This window comes from Cynocephalus volans, chromosome 14, assembly GCF_027409185.1.
Source record: "Cynocephalus volans isolate mCynVol1 chromosome 14, mCynVol1.pri, whole genome shotgun sequence".
Taxonomy (NCBI): Eukaryota; Metazoa; Chordata; class Mammalia; order Dermoptera; family Cynocephalidae; genus Cynocephalus; species Cynocephalus volans.
Window position 1 is genome coordinate 4,172,234 of NC_084473.1, and position 19,972 is coordinate 4,192,205.

General features: G+C 41.6%; 1 protein-coding gene across 3 annotated transcripts in view; it reads left to right on the forward strand.

Moving 5' to 3' along the window:
• Positions 1-19,972, forward strand: part of TRAPPC12 (trafficking protein particle complex subunit 12) — a 91,431-nt gene that overhangs the window by 40,173 nt on the left and 31,286 nt on the right. For all 3 annotated transcript variants that reach the window (XM_063078106.1, XM_063078105.1, XM_063078108.1), the window contains 3 exons: positions 790-903; positions 2,119-2,257; positions 18,862-18,974. In XM_063078106.1, coding sequence (XP_062934176.1) covers positions 790-903; positions 2,119-2,257; positions 18,862-18,974 — 366 coding nt within the window. The remainder of the gene's footprint in view (positions 1-789; positions 904-2,118; positions 2,258-18,861; positions 18,975-19,972) is intronic.

The following is a 19,972-nucleotide window of genomic DNA, read 5'->3' on the forward strand; positions in this document are numbered from 1 at the left end:
GCCTGTGTGTCGACTGACTGCATAAATGGGCACATCTGCAGTGACCAAAGCTAGTGCTATTACACTGAGAAAATACATATTGCACAGCCACTTTTAGCTTCTTTAAAGGTTTCAACATTTTCCCATTCATACACTTAATAGCCCTCTTTTCTGTATTGCATAATGGCAAAGATAAACACAGGAGAGTCCAAACTAATGAGCCAGTTTGTCAGTATCAGTTGGCCTTGCTGTAGTTGGCATTACAAAGTGAAATGACATGAAAGTTACTCAGCACATGCTATTTGCTGGGATACTGGCCTGTAACGTGGCATTAGGGTAGTTCATTGACTTTTTTCATATTGATAGCATTGAACTATGTAGAACATAGAATGCCATTTATTTTATCGTGACATGCAGATCTTATAGGTGTAAATAAATATATTCAACACATAGCATAAAATTATTGATTTTAAATTGACAGAAATCAAAAGATGGAGTTATCTTGCTAAAAAGGAAAAGCTTATAGATCAGGGGGCGGGAGTGGCTTTCCAATAAGAAGTCTCCTTCCTCTGTTCTATCAGTTGTTAAATTTTAATCTTCTTATGACTTGATCATCTTGCACTGTATCTCACGCTTGGCCCTCTCATTGTCTAATTGCATGTGCAATGTTGAAAAATGGCATTCTGCTGTGCACTAGCCACTGACTGACCTTGTCGTGATTACTGATGGCTAGATGGATCTGCTCCCAGCAGAGGCATCTGTATTTGAGTGACTGTGTGCTCTGTTTATGTATTCCATTATGTCTTACAGAACTGCAAAAACTGGAGGGCAGCAGTTGACCTGTGTGGACGCCTTCTCACCGCCCACGGCCAAGGCTACGGCAAGAGTGGACTGCCTACCAGCCATACGACTGACTCACTGCAGGTTAGAACACCTTTTGGTTGCTGTGTTTGTATTCGGCTTATCATAATTTGGGGACACGGAAGGGACCATGGCATTTCACACCAATAAGAACAATTTGAGAACAGAAAATGGATTTTCATATCCTAAACTTAATCTCAGTATGAAATTACCCTACTCGTAATTATACTGCATGTGTTATTCCAATGTGCACTGGAATTCTCACTCTACCCTATTATGAAGTAGCCTTTGCTACTTAAACTTATTCCTCTTGTTGAAAAGAAATTTTGTATCCTTTCACCAGCATCTCCCAACCCCTCACCCAGCCGCTGGTAACTATCATTCTATTCTCTGCTTGTTCAACGTTTTTAGACTCCGCATGCATATGAGGTCATGTGGTATTTGTCTTTCTGTGCCTGGCTTATTTCACTCAGCATCATGTCCTCCAGGCTCAAACGTATTGTCACAGATGACAGTATTTCCTTTTTTAGGCCCAAATACTATTCCATTGTGTGTGTGTGTACACATATATATATCCATTGATGGACATATAGTAAACCTCATTTTGTCATGGGTAAAATGAGATCAAATTAGATCATTTCTAAGGTACCTTTTAACTTGAAAAGTCTCTGACTCTGTAGCTCTTTAATTGGATTCCCACCACTTTCCTAAATGTACCCTGCACCTGGCCACTTGGAGTTTGCTGTGTGCACGCACAAGGCATACCGTCACTCGGTGCCTTTGTTCGTTCCGTTCCCTACACCTGCAGGCCCTTCCTGAGCCTGTAGCCTTCAAGTTCTGTATCCTTTGGTTTAGTCTCAGACACCACCTGTCTATCCACAGCCTGTGCCCGACCTCCCCTGCTGTCCCCTCCTCTCTCACTTCCACTGCCATTCCCCGGCCCAACTAGATGATGTGCTCCTTTGAGGAAGGGTTGTGTTTTCTTATCTTCATAATGCCTAGCATAGTGCTTTGCAGACACACACACCACCACCACCACCCCGTAAATATTGTTGAATTAAATTGAATCAAATAAAGTTGTTTACATTGTTACTATTAAGCTCAGGAGTATTTTTATAAACACGTGGTTATGCAAGTGTGCAAAGATAGGAAGTCAGTTTAGCCCGTGCTCTAGTGCATTATAAATCAAGCTCTGGTACCAAGTGAATAAGGAATAGGAGTTTCTGAACTTGTTATGTATAGGTAACCTATTGTTTCAATTACATTTTGTGTTTTTAGCTTTGGTTTGTGAGACTGGCACTACTGGTGAAGCTGGGACTTTTCCAGAATGCTGACATGGAGTTTGAGCCCTTTGGAAATCTAGATCAGCCCGATCTTTATTATGAATACTACCCTCACGTGTATCCTGGGCGCAGAGGTAAGGCAGTGGTGTTTAATACTTGTTGCTTTGCGTGTATCGTGCTCTGCTTTTCTTTGATTTATACGTAATTAAGTATCCTCAGTTTTTTCTTATTACCCAGTCCTGAAAAATTAAATAAATAGCCTAGCAACAAGCCTTGACTTACAGAATGAGCTCGCCCAGTTTCATGAATATGCCGACCTAGAAGTAGTCATCTGTGCGTTCATTGTTCACATAACAACTACTTGCCAAGCACCTGTCAAAGCAGTGATTTGGGGCAGGGACTGGGTGGTGGACTGCTTCATATTAAAAAATAATTTTAGGGCCGAGCCCGTGGCGCACTTGGTAGAGTGCTGCGCTGGCAGCGCGGCGACGCTCCCGCCGCGGGTTCGGATCCTATATAGGACTGACCGGTGCACTCACTGGCTGAGTGCCGGTCGCGAAAAAAAAAAAATAATAATAATAATTTTATATCAAGACCTAGTACATATATATGCATGTAAATGAAACAGAAGCATTCATGAAACAACACTCATCCTTACCACATGGAGCACAGTAAGATATTTTCTATTAGTCTCTATTCTTACTTAATTTATTTTAAAAATCTGGTTACAACCCACGAGTGGGTCACAGTCATGACCATTGTTTGGCAAACACTGGACTACGGGCATAGGGTAGTTCCAGCAGAGTGGCAAGAAGGAAGAATTGAGGAAGGAAAAGGGCCGGTTACGGGTGCCTCTGCAGCACTAGTAACCTTGGCGTAGAGACCCTTACAGACATGTTTGGAACCCCTCCTTGTTCATGCTGGAAGGAAGACGGTCTTAGAAGGCTGTCTCTTGAGAGGCAGTGTCAGCACATTTGTGAAAGCCTGTGCTTCACAGCCAGGCTTCTCCAGTCTCAGCCTGGCTTCTCCACTATGCCCGCATGTCCCAGACAAGTTATTTAATGTCCCTGTGTCCTAGTATTCTTGTCAGCAACACAGGGATTGTAGTCCTACTTACTTCCTAGGGTGTCATAAGATTAAAGGATGTCATATATGTAAGCTTCTTAGAACAATGGCTGGCACGTAGTGATCACAGCATTTGCTGTTTCTCTTTTTCTTTGCTCAGTTCGTTAGTAATGCATGTTAGATTCTAATACTGCCATTCACGTGTAAGATCATCTGGGCGGCATTTGTTGGATGCAGCCGTGAAGCTACAAAGCGCAGCCCTGGTTGTCAGGAAACATAGAGCCTAATTGAAGGTAGAAAATACAAAATAATAACAGTACAAGAGAGTACAAAGACCTGATTAATAATAAAGATGATAATTGCTGAAGAAGTTTCAAAAAAATTAAATCAACAACTTATTTAACTTGGTTAATGTTAGAAAGTAAATTGATTAGCTAAGAAGGCTAGAAGTAAAAACAAATTTTTCAACTTCTATTTGTGTTATTTTTTCCTTAAAATTCAGATCCTGTTTCTTTGAATGGGATATAGGAAAGGACAGAGTAAGCTTTTTTAATTGTCAGTGCTTTATTCTTCATCATCTTTATCTTTCATGGAATAGGGTTGGTAGGAATTAGTCTGTCTTACCTTAAGTGATCCCGGAACTGAAGGACGATTTTTATCATTTTTAGTATGGGGTGCTTTTCGACCTTTAGCCTCACTAATATTAAAATTGTTTTTTTCTTCTGACTAAGGGAATTTATACCTGAAGAATAGAAAAAAATGGAAAAGATGAGTTTTAATACCTAAAAGAAGGCATAAAATAAAGAGGTTGTCTTGACTGGGTTGCCTTGATTGGGTGGGCAGACTTGCAACACCACTGTTATCCATGGCTGGAGGACTCCAGGCCTTCATTTGTGAAACTTCTTACCCTCTCAGTTACCTGTCGAGTCCCACTCGCTTTCCACACGCCAGGGGACGTGGGGTCCCAGGGGCTTTATCAAGACCCCCTCGCTGGCCTCACCTGCTGACCAGGGCACATGCTCCCGAGGGGTCTGGCTGGTTGCTGTCATGAGCTCAACTCCTTCTTTGGGATCTTTCTCTTCCTGTACTGCAGTCAGGAAGCTGCTCAGCCAGTCGTGAGCACCATCACTGAGGAGGAGGTTTTTTCCCATCCTTTCTCTCATCCACATTCCTCCCTCATGTGGACTGCACAGTGGGGGGTTCCCACATCCTCCCCAGCGTTTGGAGAGAGGCAGCCATCCTGGTTTTTCAGGGGATACATCTCTGTCTGGTAAATTAACTGGTTTCCTTGATTCTGTCATTTTCCTTTCTGTCTATGCTTTCTAGCCATTTCAAGGTCATCCTTTCCATGTAAGGCAGTGAGCAAACGTCCAGCCCAACAAGAGGAGTGAGTCTTTGTCTCTTCTTAATAGTCCTGATGAAAAGGAGTTAGATGGAAAGACCAAAGACATCATGGGGAAATCGGGATGTTTCTATTTAATTAGTTACGACTGGTAGCGTTGGTAGTCAAGAGATGACTGTTCCCATATTTTGTAGAAGGAGCTGCCGTGTTCCCTTCAGCATGTCTCTTCCCACTCTGCCTGGCTCCACTGCCCTGCTCCTTCCTGCCTGTCACCTCCACGGTGGAGGCTGGCCCCATGTCCATTGGGCTCTGCCTAGACATGGAGATTGGCAGCTGATTTTGATAGTGTTTTGTCTGCTGCTAACAAAAAACTCAGAACTTTGAGCACACAGGCCCATATCTTAATGGCTCTAAACTACCAGGTACCCTGAAGCGCACAACTGCATGAAATGCTCTGGATTCTTTTCCTATTGAGGTCCATGTGAACTGTAGATTCCAAATGACTATCCATACAACAGCTGCTTCTGAATTTATGACAGGTGTTTAAGAAGGAATAAGACTAAAAGGCAGATGTTTCCTGTGGTGGCCAAATGAAAACCTCCCACTCCTCACTGGTTTCTTCCCTGTCCCATCGCGAATGCCTCGCGTCCCCTGGTGTGTCCCATCCTGTAATGTGCTGAGGACCCCGCTGCACTGTTCACTCGCCCTGAGGGAGAGAAGTTGGATGGAGATGACCCTGAGCATCCTTTGAGCTAAAGAGTAAAATACTTGGGTCCAGGTACAGAACTACCTGTCGTCCTTCCTCTCCACTTTGGGGACTTTTTTCTCTAAGGATATGCAGAGTAGAAAGTATGCTTCTGATTCTGCCTGCAACTAAATTGCATTGGGATATGGATAAAGAGAAGATAGTAGCCATGCATCATTAAGCAGCTAATTTAAATTAGGAAGTAAACATAAATCGTATGTATATTTTAGCTAAAGTGTGCTAACATTCATCCACAATAAAGTGCTGAATGTTATTAATTTTCCTTCTCATTTTGTGGTATAACAAGCATAAATGTGAAGTTTTGATTCATATAGTTTATTTTAGCTTGCAATATATAAGCAAAGCGAGTCATTAAAATGTTTTTTAAAAAGGAAGCTATAACTGTACAAATAACTTTTATGAATGAGCTTTAATATATGTCATTTGAATATAGAGCGTAATTTCTACCCATTCAGAATATTTATAACAAGACATGTAAAGAATCTTATGTAAAAATCATAGTTTTTTTAAATTTTCATCCAAGAAAGGAACAGTATTGTGGTGGATACCTCTCTCAGACATTTCTAGCAACTCCAGTCAGTCACTGTCAGCTGCCCTCTGAGGGCAGTCAGATTTGTGTCCTGACACTCAATGCTGTCTTCTAGTCTGCTGTTCACAAGAAGAGCAGTGAGGACAGAGCAGGGACACATCCATCTCGACACTCTGTGTAGCTGAGGTCTGAGACCCCGACTCTGACCCGGGTGCTCCTCCAGTTACTCTTTTCTCTGTCCCCCTTTGCCTGTCCTTTCTCCTGCTCCTCTTGTTGCTCTTTCCCTCTCGTACCCTGGATCCATCCCTGGGATGCAAGGCCCAGAGCACAAGTTAGAAGTTGTTTGCATCCGCGTGTCCTCAGGCCTCGTACCACAGAAGGGAGGGAATCATTCAGAGCCCAGATTCAGTGTTAGAAACCAGCCAGGAGGGGTTGTGAGCAGACTGTCCACATCTTCTCACTAACTGGAAGTTCCCTGCATCCCTCCAGGACACGCCTAAGGCCTGTGCAGCTTTAGTCACCTAAGACTTGACATGTTAAACTTGGCAGCTGGCTCCTCTGTCTGTCGTCATGTAACTTCAGGAAATCCAGGTGATCTGTGTTGGTCATGTTGGTTGAAGATGTCAAAACAAGAATAAAAATAGTTTGGAAAAAACTTGCCCTTAGCCTCTGTCTTATCTATAAAAACTGAACTTCAGTTGCATAGTGATACCAAGTATCAGTTGTTTCCCTTGTTTCCGGGAACAGAGACAAAGATAAGCATATCTATGGTTGTCTTTCCCATTTGTATTTCTCTGATTTTCAAATAGAAGTCCCCTATCTGTGAGTTCTACTTACAGTTCAAGTAGCATGCTCTTTAAACTAGCTACACAGGAGGTCACCGTTGTGTCCAGATTGAATGATTTGTGCAGGTTCAGATATTTGATTTTTCTGTGTCATTCACATCTATTTACTATTTACTTTTATTTTACTTTTATTGCTATTTGAATGGCTTTTTTAAAAAGCTGTTTACTTTATTTCAGTCCACCTGTTCTGCCACTTTTGAGAAATGCTGTTTTGGGATACCTCCCTGGCTGAATCTACTCTTTGCTCAACAAAAAATGAAATTTTTTATTAAACACTCAGACAATTAACAAATATTAACACTTTTTCATATTTGCTTCACACTATTTTTGTAATAAATGAAAGTCTCCATTACTGATGGAGAAGCCTGTGAATCTCCTCCCCATCCATCCCTTCCCACAAGCAGTCACAATCATGAATTTTTGAGTATCTTTCCAAGTTATCTTTTATATCTTCACTTTGTCCACACTGCTGTGGTTTGAATGTCCCCCAGCTCATGCTGGAACTCAACCCCCAATATGGTGGTGGAAGGTGGGTCCTTGAAGAGGTGATTGGGTCATGAGGACTACATCCTCATGAATGGATTGATTCATTCATGGAGTAATGGGTTGATGGGTTAATGGGTTGTCATGGCTGTGGACTGATGGCTTTATAAGGACAGCGAGTAAGAGGGTTAGCTCTCTTGCTCAGTCCATTCTTAGCATATGACACCCTGCCTCGCTGCAGGACCCTGTAGAGAGTTCCCACCCACAAGAAGGCCCTCACCTGATGTGTCCCCTGGACCATGGACTTCTCAGCATCCAAAACTGTAAGAAATCAATTTCATTTCTTTATAAATCACCCAGTTTTAGGTATTCTGTTATAAGCAACAGAAACAGACTAATACACACACGTATACATACACACAGAGAAGTACGTACATATATGGAGAATTCTATGCATTTTTTATTTTTTTCCCACTTAGCATTATTCGTATCTGTTCATGTCCATAAGGATGATCAATTAGTACCTTTCCAATTCTTGGCTATTATGAACAGTGACGTTATGAACATCCTTCTCTTTGTGCCCATGCTCAAGAGTTTCTCTGGGATGTAAGTTAAAAGTGGCATTGCTAAGTTGCATGGAGTCTGCATTTTCAGTTTTATAAGAAACAGCCAAATTGCTTTCTTAAGTAGCTAATTTCCATTCCCAAAAAACAGTTTATGAGAGTTTTTGTTTTGCTACTTGCTCATCGGTAAATATTGTTAGACTTTGACCTGGTGGGTCTGAAATTCTGCTGCCTGTCCTAACTTACATCTCAAGTGTCCTTTCTCTGTGGGTATTTCCACTTCAGGGATTCACTCTTTCTTAATCTTTGCTTGGGTTTCTATTGGGTTAACTTTCTGTTATTGATTTGTTGAGGTTCTTTCTTTATTCTAGGTGTTTAATCCTTTGTCTGTTATGTGTTTTGGAAATATCTTCTCCCATTCTGGGAAATATTATTTCCAACTCTGGGGGAAAAATTCTAATTTAAAAATACCAACATAACCTTTTTTTATTTGCAGTGTAACACATTTTAGGAGTATCTGCTTCTTGATTCCATGTACTATTATATCAGGAATAATAATACAAACTAATTATGCCTGTGTTGTTGGGATTGTGCCAAGTAGTTTGAGACAAGTGAAGGCATCTACCACACAGCTTCCTGAAGCCTTTTGTACAAACCACAGTTGTTCAGACCGTCTACTGGGTGTGGAAATTGCTCTAGGAAGTACATTATTAGAAGTAAGGTCTGTATGGTAGCTGACATGCATCTCTTCACCTGGAGCTGCAAAGAGCTCCGAGCAGCCTTGCAGAATCCCCTGTGCTTACTAGTTGAAGGCTGAGTTCCTAAGCCACCTGCTGCTTTAGCTGTCTTTAATGGGAATGAAATGGGATGCGCGATCGGTTTGACACACGTTTTCCTGGGATCTCCACCCACATAATCTGCAGTCTCCCCACACTCCTCAGCTATTCACTTCCCCTGTCGCGGTGGCACCCCTAGGGAATGTGCAGCCTTCCCTGGGGGCCTCCTGCCTTCCCACCTCCAAGTGGGGCAGGAAGGAACTGGCAAGGTCCTAGTGGGCCAGCCTTTTCCCAGCATGAACAGTGTTTTTATTTTTGTCTGTTTGTCTTTATCATTGACAACATCAAAATTACTACTCATGTTAGGGCTTAAAAATGCCTTTCCGGGGCCAACCCGTGGCTCACTTGGGCGAGTGTGGTGCTGATAACACCAAGGCCACGGGTTTGGATCCCTATATAGGGATGGCTGGTTAGCTCACTTGGGGGAGCGTGGTGTTGACAGCATCAAGTCAAGAGTTAAGATCCCCTTACCGGTCATCTTTAAAAATAAATATATAAATAAAAAATAAAAATAAAAATGCCTTTCCAAAATCCTATACACTGTGTCTCTTTTGAGAGCCATTCATGTGCTTGTACAGGTTGAACATTCCTAATCAGAAAGCCCAAAATCTGAGATAGTCCAAAATCTAAAACTTTTTGAGGGCTGACATGACACTCAAAGGAAATGCTCATTAAATTTCAGGTTTTGGATTTTGGGATTACGGTGGGTCAACCAGTATATGTTCTGCAAATATTCCAAAATCAGAAAAAATCCAAAATTGAAAACACTTCTATGCCCAAGCATTTCAGAAAAGGGATACTCAACCTGTAATAGCCTTCTTTCTTTAATTTTCTTTTAATTAAATTATTTTTGATTTTGTAATTATTACACTATAACAAATTTTCTCCCACTATAGGATTTGTATTCATGAGAAATGTTAACAGGTACTATAACTGTGGATAATATTACTAGATCATTCATTGTATTTTTTAAATTAACATTTTGGTATAGTACACTTGTTAAAATTGATGAAGCAGTATTGATACATTATTATTAACAAATTTCCATAGATTATATTTGGATTCATTTCGTGTTGTATGCATTCACTATATTTTTATCTTAAAAAAAAAAAAAAAAATGAAATGTCCATTCCTGACATAGTTAATTTCAGCCTCTGGTAGAACAGTTAAATTTTCCCAAACCCCTAACCACCATCTTTGTAATCTGTTGTTTGGAATTTGCGTGATGATAGTGAGCACTGGAAAACTTACATCATGCTTTGAATTTCCAAAGTACTGCTCTGCATTAGTTAGTTCACTCAAGTTTTCCAAGCAACTGGAGGAAAAACTTGAGGCCAAAAGACTTTCCATTGGAAATAAAGCAGGTTTTGATTATCTTCAATATGTTTAAGAAATGCAGTGTCTCTTCTAATACAAAATTCAGATCTGTGTGTTGAGTTTGAGTTTTTAGAACCATAATGATTTCATGTGAAATCTTATTTCAGAACTTAATCCTTATGGATTACCATCAAGTCAAACTAAAAGTGATGGGACAAACACTTCTCTACCTCTCTGCCCTCCCATCAACTGTCTACTCCTCTGAGTACATAAAGGTAAATTGTCACTGGGTCTTATAGTCTTTTTCTACTGTCCCTCCAGAATCAGGAAATTCATGTTTCTAGTTCTCAAACCAAATTCTGAAACTTTTTTTTACCAACACATAACCGTACATGGCAGCTCAGAATTAAAAGTTCAGCATAAAATTTCAAACGATTCATTCTGTTTTCCATGACAAAATTAATTCACCTCTTGGAGTCCACAGGCTCTGCTTAAGTGAGATCTGCAGTCCACATTACGTGTCCTAGGACTCCTGATTGCTTACCACTGGACGCGTCATTACTACTGTACTCATTTGTTAATCTCACTCACCAGTTAATCTTACCACTTTTCACTCGGCTCATCATTTTTATGGAATTTTTCATTTCTAGTCTTTTCTTAAAACAAACCATAAAGATATGGAAAATTTCATTTGGGGGTTCCATTAGAACACACAAATGAAGCCCCTCTTAACATTAGACAAAAAATTATGCAGTGAGGGCCGGCCCATGGCTCACTTGGGAGAGTGTGATGCTGATAAAACCAAGGCCATGTGTTCAGATGCCTATATAGGGATGGCCGGTTAGCTCTCTTGGGAGAGCGTGGTGCTGACAACACCAGGTCAAGGGTTATGATCCCCTTACCGGTCATCTTTTAAAAAAAAAAAAAATTGTGCAGTTATACAGGCCTTCGCCATTCAGTGAGCGCAACTAAAGTCATGCCTGTATCAGACAGGACCGTGTTAAACTCATTGCACTGGGGTGGCGTGATCCATTCCTGAGGTTGTCTTTATGTCCATCACTCTGGAAACTTTAGTTGAATTAACTGTTTAAATAATAAATATTTAGGAACATTTATTCTATTTTATGGAAGTGTTGCCCAATTCTAGAATTGAATTAAAGCCAACTGAGATCTTAAAAAGTAATAATAAATATTTAAGGTATTTTTTCTTAGGGTTTTCTGTGTGTTTTTTAAATTTATATACAAATGCAGCATTGAAGTTGAAGATGGCTTTGTTGAAGGTTGTGGGCATAGAGAGTACTGTGTTCTTGGTCAGGCACATGCTCACACAGAGCAGCAAAAGAGGTAACCGAAGCACAGCTTTCCACAGTTCCCACTGAAGTCAGGATGGGGTAGGACCCACCAAGACAGGCAGAGACAGAGGGAAGGTGTACAGGGAAGGAAATACAAAGCAGTCATCCCAGCTAAGTGTCCTCATAACTGGAAAAAGACCAGGGGCCAAGTCAGACTTCTGATTCTGTGCCTTATGGAAGTAAGAGTAAGCCTGTGACAGTTGGGCGGGGGCTCGGTGGCATCCTTCAGCGAGGTCTAGATGGCATCAGCATCCCACTCAGGCCTCACCGAAGCCTGGCCTCATCTGCATTTCCCCATCCTAGCTTGCAGATGGCACGACACTCCAGAGGATGCAGCCACCCAGCACGAACAGCCAGTGGCAGAGTATGTATCCGCTCCCTATGCTACAGAAAGGTTCTGTGCCTCCTGAAAAAGTGGCACACCTGCTAAAGTTTAGTAAAATGTATCCCCCTTTGCTTTCACTTTTCACAGCCCAGCACCAAGGCCTGGTTAATTTCTGGAACATTTCTGACTCTGTAGTGACAGAATGGATTTTCAGCACTACAGGGGACTGTCTGAAATAAATTTTGTAGGAGTATTTTCATTCAGCGTTTTCTAAATGATTAATGAGAATACTTCTGCAGTATTTATTCCAACCTAGATTTTGGCAGGTCATGACTATACATGGGAATCTTCTAGAAAAACAGATCCACTAAGAATTAGTCTTTCTTTCAGATTTTGACTAGCCCTCCCCCCCCCGCCCCGTTTTTTTCCAAGACACTTTCTGCAGGAGAGAGACAGGCCTCAGGGCTAGCACAAGAGCCTTGCATATTTTATAACAATCCTGACAACTGCCCTCAGCATGAAGGATTTCACTGAGATTCTCTGTGTAGCTTTTCAGAGACAGAGAGAGGCTGGGTTTGGCCAGACCCAGAGAATCAGTTTAAAGGTCTTTTATGTGCATTTCTTTAAAACAGACAGAAGTGTGAGTTACATCACTGCAGCATCTGTGTTTCATTGAAGAGATGGGATGAACGGTTTCCTTGAGGACCACGCCTCCTTCATTTTGTGTATCCAGTGCCTAGCCTGTGTTTAGCACCTAAAACTTGCTGAATACATGTCTGATAAATTAACGCGTTCAACCTAGAATTAATAGACTGTTTTTCCAGCTGATTCTGTTTCTTGTTTTAATTCTATGAACTACATATTTTTTCTAGGAAGTGGTGTTTTTTCCTCCTGATTTAATTCCCTTCATTTTTCTCTTTCTTATGAGCTGAGTGGATGTGTTTTCCTCTTGATTTTTCTTAAAGATTTTTAACCTATACCAGACCTGAAACAGTGATACAAGTTAATAAACCAGGAGGAAGCGTTTTTCTACTTCAGTTTTGGCTTTGGTCCGAGTACTTCTAAGAGTCACAAGTGACGACGCCATGTTTAAGGGAGAAACTGTGCTGGCCCTGTGTCACCACTGTCTTCCTTTCTCTTTGTGTCTGCTGGGGAGAGCGCAATTCCCAGCCGCCAGTGCCAGGGAAGACGTGTAAGCAGTCGCTGGCGCGAGCTCCAGTGCTGTGGCTGTGCAGGATGCAGGGCTGCAGAAGTTCCCAGCGACAGTCGGGTGCAGCACCCTTGGCATGCATTGGCAGGTTCTGATGACTCGGGAGCAGGCAGTGTTTGTTTGCTGAATAAGCAACTGTACACGCGGAGCAGAGACAGCCTTCCTTTACCTGCTGCAGCGCTCGTGGCAGCTCCTGTAGGCTTGGGTTTTCCACCTGGACTGAAGGTCTGAGCAGGAGGAATCAATCACCCTCCAAGGGAACCAGGGGACCCAGAGTTCCCCAGAGTTGTTTGCTTTTTCTGTTTTCAGTTTCATCTTTTTAAATCTCTTTCACGAAGGGCATCCTAAACATGCTACCTGAGACACAACGGAATACTTTTTTTCTTCTGGTAATGAGAAAATTGACATTTACAGACATTTTCAAGAAGCTTCTCACACAATCAAGGTGGTGATCTTGAGTACAAAACGCCTCTGAGTCATCACGTTCTCGACGCCGATCTCTACAGGTGCTGTCGGAAACTGCTTCCTGACCACGGAGGACACTGCATACGGGTTTTTCAAATGTTCCTAGATGTACATTAATTTTTAAAAAATCAGTCTGGCCAAACTTGTCATTCTTCTGATTGTATCTTTTTTTTTTTTTTTCAAGAACCAATAATCTTGAGATCCGAAACTGAAAAAGTGGTAAAAGGAAAAATAGCCAAACTCTACAAATGTCCCAGAATTTGTCATTAAATGGGAGAAAAATCTTACAAAACACATGGAGCTTTCTAAAAAGTCTTTAACAAGCTACCTTGAGAGCTAAATTCAAAATTAGAAGTTGAAATACTAAAACAGATGTTTCAGTTCAGCTCCAAGTCTTTTATAAACACAGCCATTGGGAAGGACAGTCCCAGGTCAGGAGCATTATCCTTGTGTATCTGCAAGGTGTGTGTGGGCCTCGTCTCAGCTGTTGTAATTGCTACTGTAATTTCCTACTGGGTAGCAGTCGTAGCTGCCCTGGCTTCTGCCACCGTACTCTCTGACTGTCCATGTGCACATCCTCAGGCCCACCATCATGGCTGCTCCCCACCACCTCTAGAGCAACTGCAACCATGCCCAGGGGCACAGGCTCCCCCTCTATCCCCTGGGCAGATGTGCCTCCATGGTCCACATGGACTTGGCCACATGTAGGGACTGTCCACTCGGAGCTGGGGCTCGCCCTGGGCTGGTGAAGGTGGTGAAGCCAAAACCACAGGTGATTGAGTCTCCCATCCTCGACCTTGACCTTGACCTCAATCTTGACCCCGACCACATCAGAGACAGCCTGAAGCTGCCACCCGTCCTCCTGCACCTGCTCACTGCTGCTGGAGTTGAGCTTCCCACGAAGAGCTTCCCTTGTTCAGAAGACATGGCAGTGAATTCCAGTTGTGGAAATTAAAACAAAGGGACCAGAGGGACGGCAAGCCCTGAGGAGCAGAGGAACAGTGTTGTTCCCTTTTTAACTGTTACATGGGGGGAAGGAGAGGGCTTGTTAGCATTCTTAAAAATAACGTGTTAAAATTTTCTTTTTTTAAAACATGGTAAAACTGAATTCTGAAAGAATTCTATATTAATATTAGTTTTATTTGTGATTTTATTCAACATGTCCCCCAAATTCAAGGAAGAAATGGGTAAATCTTGTTCACAAGTATATTCTCCCTCCAAAAAGCAGTAGCAGTGGGAGCTCCTCTGAGCACACGTGAGATGTAAGACAGCCTCAGTCACCCTGATGCACTCTCAGTTCCCGTGCAGAGCCAAGGTATGTGGGGGGCTCCAGTGGTTGGCTCCCAAGATTCCCCACAGTCCTCAGTAAAAAGTTGGGGGACTCGGCAGCATTTCCTCACTTTCCTCTCCTCTGCCCCATACAGTCTTTAAATGTCTGCATTGTTTTTAAAAGGGTGAGGGACAGCAAGGAAACAAAGTGGTCATATAGCTAAAGAGGGACATTTTCTTTTTTTTTTTTTTTTTTTGTGACCGGTAAGGGGACCGCAACCCTTGGCTTGGGCGTCGCCCACACCGTGCTCAGCCAGCGAGCACACCGGCCATCCCTATATAGGATCCGAACCCGCGGCTGGAGCGCTGCTGCGCTCCCAGCGTGCACTCTCCCAAGTGAGCCACGGGGCCGGCCCTAAAGAGGGACATTTTCTTGCATGATACACAATTATACTGAATACACAGTACTAATTACTTGTTTTAATTTGACCCTAATGAACTTGGATATGCCCTTTGAGATATAGCTACAAAAATATAAATGATATTCCCTGGTAACCTTGGGTTAGTAAGTCTGAATTTCACATCAGTAAGGTAATGGTTTGGAGCAGGGCTGCTCAGTTGTCAATGAGCATGCAAATCATGGAGGACCTAGCCAAGTGCAGGTCTGGGTGGGGCCTGAGATTCTGCATCTCTAACAAGGTTACAGGTGATAAAATTGAAGCTGGTCAAAGATACACTTTGAGGAGCAAGGTTTTAGGTTCAATAGGCTTTCCTATTTGAGCTCACCTTGTACATATAACTGTTCTCCAAAATGTATTGAAATCTGTCTCCTCCAGCTTGCATATGTAGTTAATTAAAATGACATTCCTTTTTAATCTGCTTTTTTTTCTCTTTAGGCTGGAAATATTTCATTCAGAGTTGTGGACTTTGAAGCTACACATATATAGAAAATGACATTTTTATAACGTTCATCAAACTATAGACCACTTTTCTATGGTTTAACTGTGCAAACAAACCACATGCTCTAGACAGTTGTATTCCAAAAGTTCAGTAGTTAGTACTTGGAAAGCATTTTCTGTAGAATTAAGGTTGTACCTAGTTAGGTCCTTAGCCCACAAAAGCCTATTTAACCCTTAAATTTACCTTGAATAGAGTGTTAATATTACCATTTTAACTACTGCTGGCCACTATGTTTAATAATATTTCTAAGAACAAAAATATTTTAAGTTCCAGTTTTACATCCCAAGAACATAGTCCTTCCCCATACCAGCCAGCTGCCATAAGTAAATAAATAAATCTCCATTTTCCTTCCAGTATTTTGGTGATGCCATCTTTATGGTACACTAATTTCTATATGCAGTTGGATTTATCTGCTCTTTTTTTAGTTGACAGAAAAATTGAGCAGCTAGTACAGGGAGTTCCATATATACTCTTTCCTCTTATACACAGTTTTTATGAACACCTATTAACATCTTGCATTAGTTTAGTACATTTATTAAAGTTAGTGTGGTATGTTATTATTAAAGTCCATAGTTTACATTGGGGTTCACTCTTGGTGTTGTACATTCTGTGGGTTTTGACAAATGCATAATGTCATGTGTCCACCATTCTACTGTCATATAGGTTAGCTTCACTGCCCTAAAAATCCTCTGTGCTCATATTAATCCTCATATTAATCCATATGAGTATTAATCCCCACCCACACCCCACCCCTGTTAACTCCTGATCTCTTTACTGTATCCATAGTTTTACCTTTTCCAGAAGGTCATATAGTTGAAATTGGACTAGCTTCTTTCTCTTAAGAATATGTGTTTAGGGTTCCTACCTGTCTTTTTCTGGTTTGATAGTAAGTACATTTCTTATCACCGAATAATATTCCACTGTATGGATGTACTGTAGCTTATTTATCCACTTATCTATTGAAGAATACCTTGGTTGTTTCCAGTTTTGGCAGTTATGAATAAAGCTGCTATAAACATTGTTGTGCAGGTTTTTGTGTGGACATAATTTTTCATCTCCTTTGGGTGAATACCTAGGAGTGTGACTGCTGGATTTTACGGTAAAGTATGATAACTTTTTAAGTATCTGCCAAGCGTCTTCCAAAGCATTTACAACGCTTTGCATTCCTGTGAGCAATGAAGAGAGTTCTCGTTGGTTCATATCCTCACCAGCATTTGGTATTGTCAGTGTTTGGGATTTTTAGCCATTCCAATAGGTGTGTAGTGGTATCTCATTGTTTTAATTTGCATTTCCCTAATGATATATGATGTGAACATCTTTTCGTGTGCTTTTTTGTCATTCGTATATCTTCATTGGTAAGATGTCTATTCAGATCTGTTGTCCATTAATTGGGTTTTTTTGTTTGTTTTCTTACTGTGCATTTTTAAGAATTCTTTATATATGCCGGGTACAAGTCTTTTATCAGATAGGTGTTTTGCAAATATTTTCTTCCTGTCTATTTCTTGTCTCTTCATTCTCTTAATAGTGTCATTCACAGAACATAAGTTTTTAATTTTAATGAAGTCCAAGTTATCAACTTTTTCTTTCATGGATTGTGTTTTTGTCGTTGTTTCTAAACAGTTATCACCAAACCCAGGCCACCTAGATTTTCTCCTATGTTCTATTCTAAAAGTTTTATAGTTTTTGCATTGTACATTTAGGTCTGTTTTCCATTTTGAGTTCATTTTTTGTGAAAGGTGTAAGGTCTGTGTCTAGATTCACTTTTTTCCATTTTAATGTCCAGTTGTCCCAGAACATTTGTTGAAAAACTGTTTTTTCTCCGTTGAATTACCTTTGCTCCTTTGTCAGAGATCAGTCAGCTGTATTTGTGAGGCTCTGTTTTCCAGCTCTCTGTTCTCTTCCTTTATACTAATTGATTTTTGAATGTGGGACCATCCTTGCACACCTGGAATAAATCCTATTTGGTCATGGCGTGTAATTCTTTCTATATGTTGTTGTTTTTGATTGCTAATTTTTCATTAGATTCAATTTTGTTGTGTTTGACTTGATAATTTTGTTAAGGACTTTTACGTCTATATTCCGCAGAGGAACACTTCCTAACTTATTCTGTGGGGCCAGCATTACCCTAACACCAAAACCAGGCAAAGATCTTACAGTAAAGGATGACTGTAGACCAGTATGTCTCATAACATAGATGCAAAATCCTCAAAAAATTAACAATCAAAATTATAAAATTTTCAAGATAAAGAGAAACAAGACATAAAGCTCATCTTAGTGTGGTTTACAGTACACCCTCAGTAATGATATATGGATAGACAGATGTACGGATTGAGGTACAGAGAGGTTAAGTGGCTTGCAGAAGTCACACAGCTGTTTTCTGACCATCATCCAAACTGTATTTCAGATCCAAATATTAACTGCCTAGGCCAGTTTCTAAAAGTCCGTTACTGAATCTGCATGATTGCCTCTGCTGGCATTTCCATGTTCTTTCCTCATTTATAGCCAGTACAGGCTATATGGTTGTTTTGTTGGTCTTTATGTACTTAGTATATGTTTCACAGGTCAAATCCAAATCATGTTAAAAGAAAACATAATATTAACAAAAAGTTCCCTTATCCTGAGAGATGATGCAGCCCTGTGTGGGTGCTGTCAAGTTTGTTTCTCGTGCCTTTTCCCTCCTCCACTCAGATACTCGCAGAGCCCGGGCAGCCCTGGAAGGTGGAGTTTTCAGGTCCATCTCCCTTGCCTCCGGTTGGGACAGCTCAGAGGCAGACCTTAGGCTCCAGAGTCCCCACGCAGAATCCTGTGGGAGTCCCATCTGCAAGCTTGGGATGTGCCCTTGCTCAGCTGTCCCCACACCTCACCAGTCCCTGGGCGCGCTCTCAGAACCAGTTGAATGCTTACACATTCTCCCTGCAGGGGCTTCTTCTGGGGAACCTGGCCCACCTAAGCAGTCTTCTGCTTGAGCTTCCTCTGCTAAAGAAACGTTAAAGAATACCTAAACGTTCTGTTCTCTCTTTTGTTTGGAGGAGGGGTTGGTCTCCACAGGTTTCATTCATTTCCTGATCGTTTCTCCATGACTGCAGTATAGTTTCCACTACTTCTATAGCTATACTGTAATCATGCAGAAACGATCACAAAATGAATGAAACCAGTGGACACCAACCCCTCCTCCAAACAAAAGAGAAAATAACACTTAGGTATTCTTTAATATTTCTTTAGCTGTCTAGATGTACTTTTTGATGGAGAAAACCAACATACATTTCATAGCTGACTCTACTGAGTACACAAGGATTCTGTCACTGCTGCTAGGACATCTGCAGAGCTTCTTCACCAAGTAGGAAAGCGTGCAATTACAGCAAACAAACTTACAAATTAACAAACTAAAATCAACTTGGATTTTGGTTCCAGGCTCCATGGTTCCCTTTTCAATGCGCATCTTGCATGCAGAGCTTCAGCAGTATCTGGGGAATCCGCAGGAGTCACTGGACAGACTGCACAAGGTGAAGACCGTCTGCAGCCAGGTAACATCCCCCTCTGGATCACAGGGTACAGTACACCCTCAGTCCTCTTCCTCACATGATGACACCTCACATCCTCTACCCATCTCGCCCAGTGCCACCACCACCTCTCCTCCCACAGAAGGCCCATGATGCAATTCGTGTGACTGTGGTATTTGTTGCTCTTGCTGAAGTCAGTTTTAGGAGTGGTAATGGCTTTTGGCAGAGTTTGAGTCCTGAAATCCTTCTTCCTTAGTACTCTTGGTAGATGAGAAGCAGAAATGTTTTCCTTAGGTGGAGATCACACACATGCACACGTGCCACACTGCCAGACCACTCGCGTGTCCCTGAGCACTTACAAGCACCTACTGCTCGCCCAAAAGAAGTGCTGGAGCACTGCCGAGAGAGGTAGTCAAAGCACGTTATACTGTTCAATGACAACATCTCTACAATACTGACTCCAAAGACACACATATGAGATTCAGGGTGCTTTCTGAATTGTTCTTGGTTGGGAAGTAACTGTTTTGTGGAAAGCACCAAACTGTTGCATCAACAGAAGATGGAATTATTACATTCAGTGATGTCAGGAAGAAATGTGGGATTTGAAATCTTTGCTGTGTACAGGCTTGTACAGCACCTTCCTGCATTCTTCCTCTCAGGGTGGGAGTGATACGAGCATCGGTCCACCTCCCTCACCATGCTCCTGTGCAGATGAAATGGACTGATAGATGCAGAAGTGGTTTGAAGCCTGTAACAAGCAGTTGTTAACAGTAGCGGCATGTTATAATTTCTAGAAAAAATAAGGCTGTATTTGTCAAACTTCTTTCAATTTCCAGCTATTCTTATAGAAGTTTCATGGAGCTCTAAGACTGCGGTGGTGTCAGTATTCCTAGTGAGGAAGTAAATGGCCTTCCCTATCTGTGCCAAAGGAGACCCTCACTAGAGGAGAAACAGATATTCCCAGGCACTTGTTACCCTGGGGCTTTGTATCTGCTTCTTTTTTTTTTTTTTTTTTATGCCAT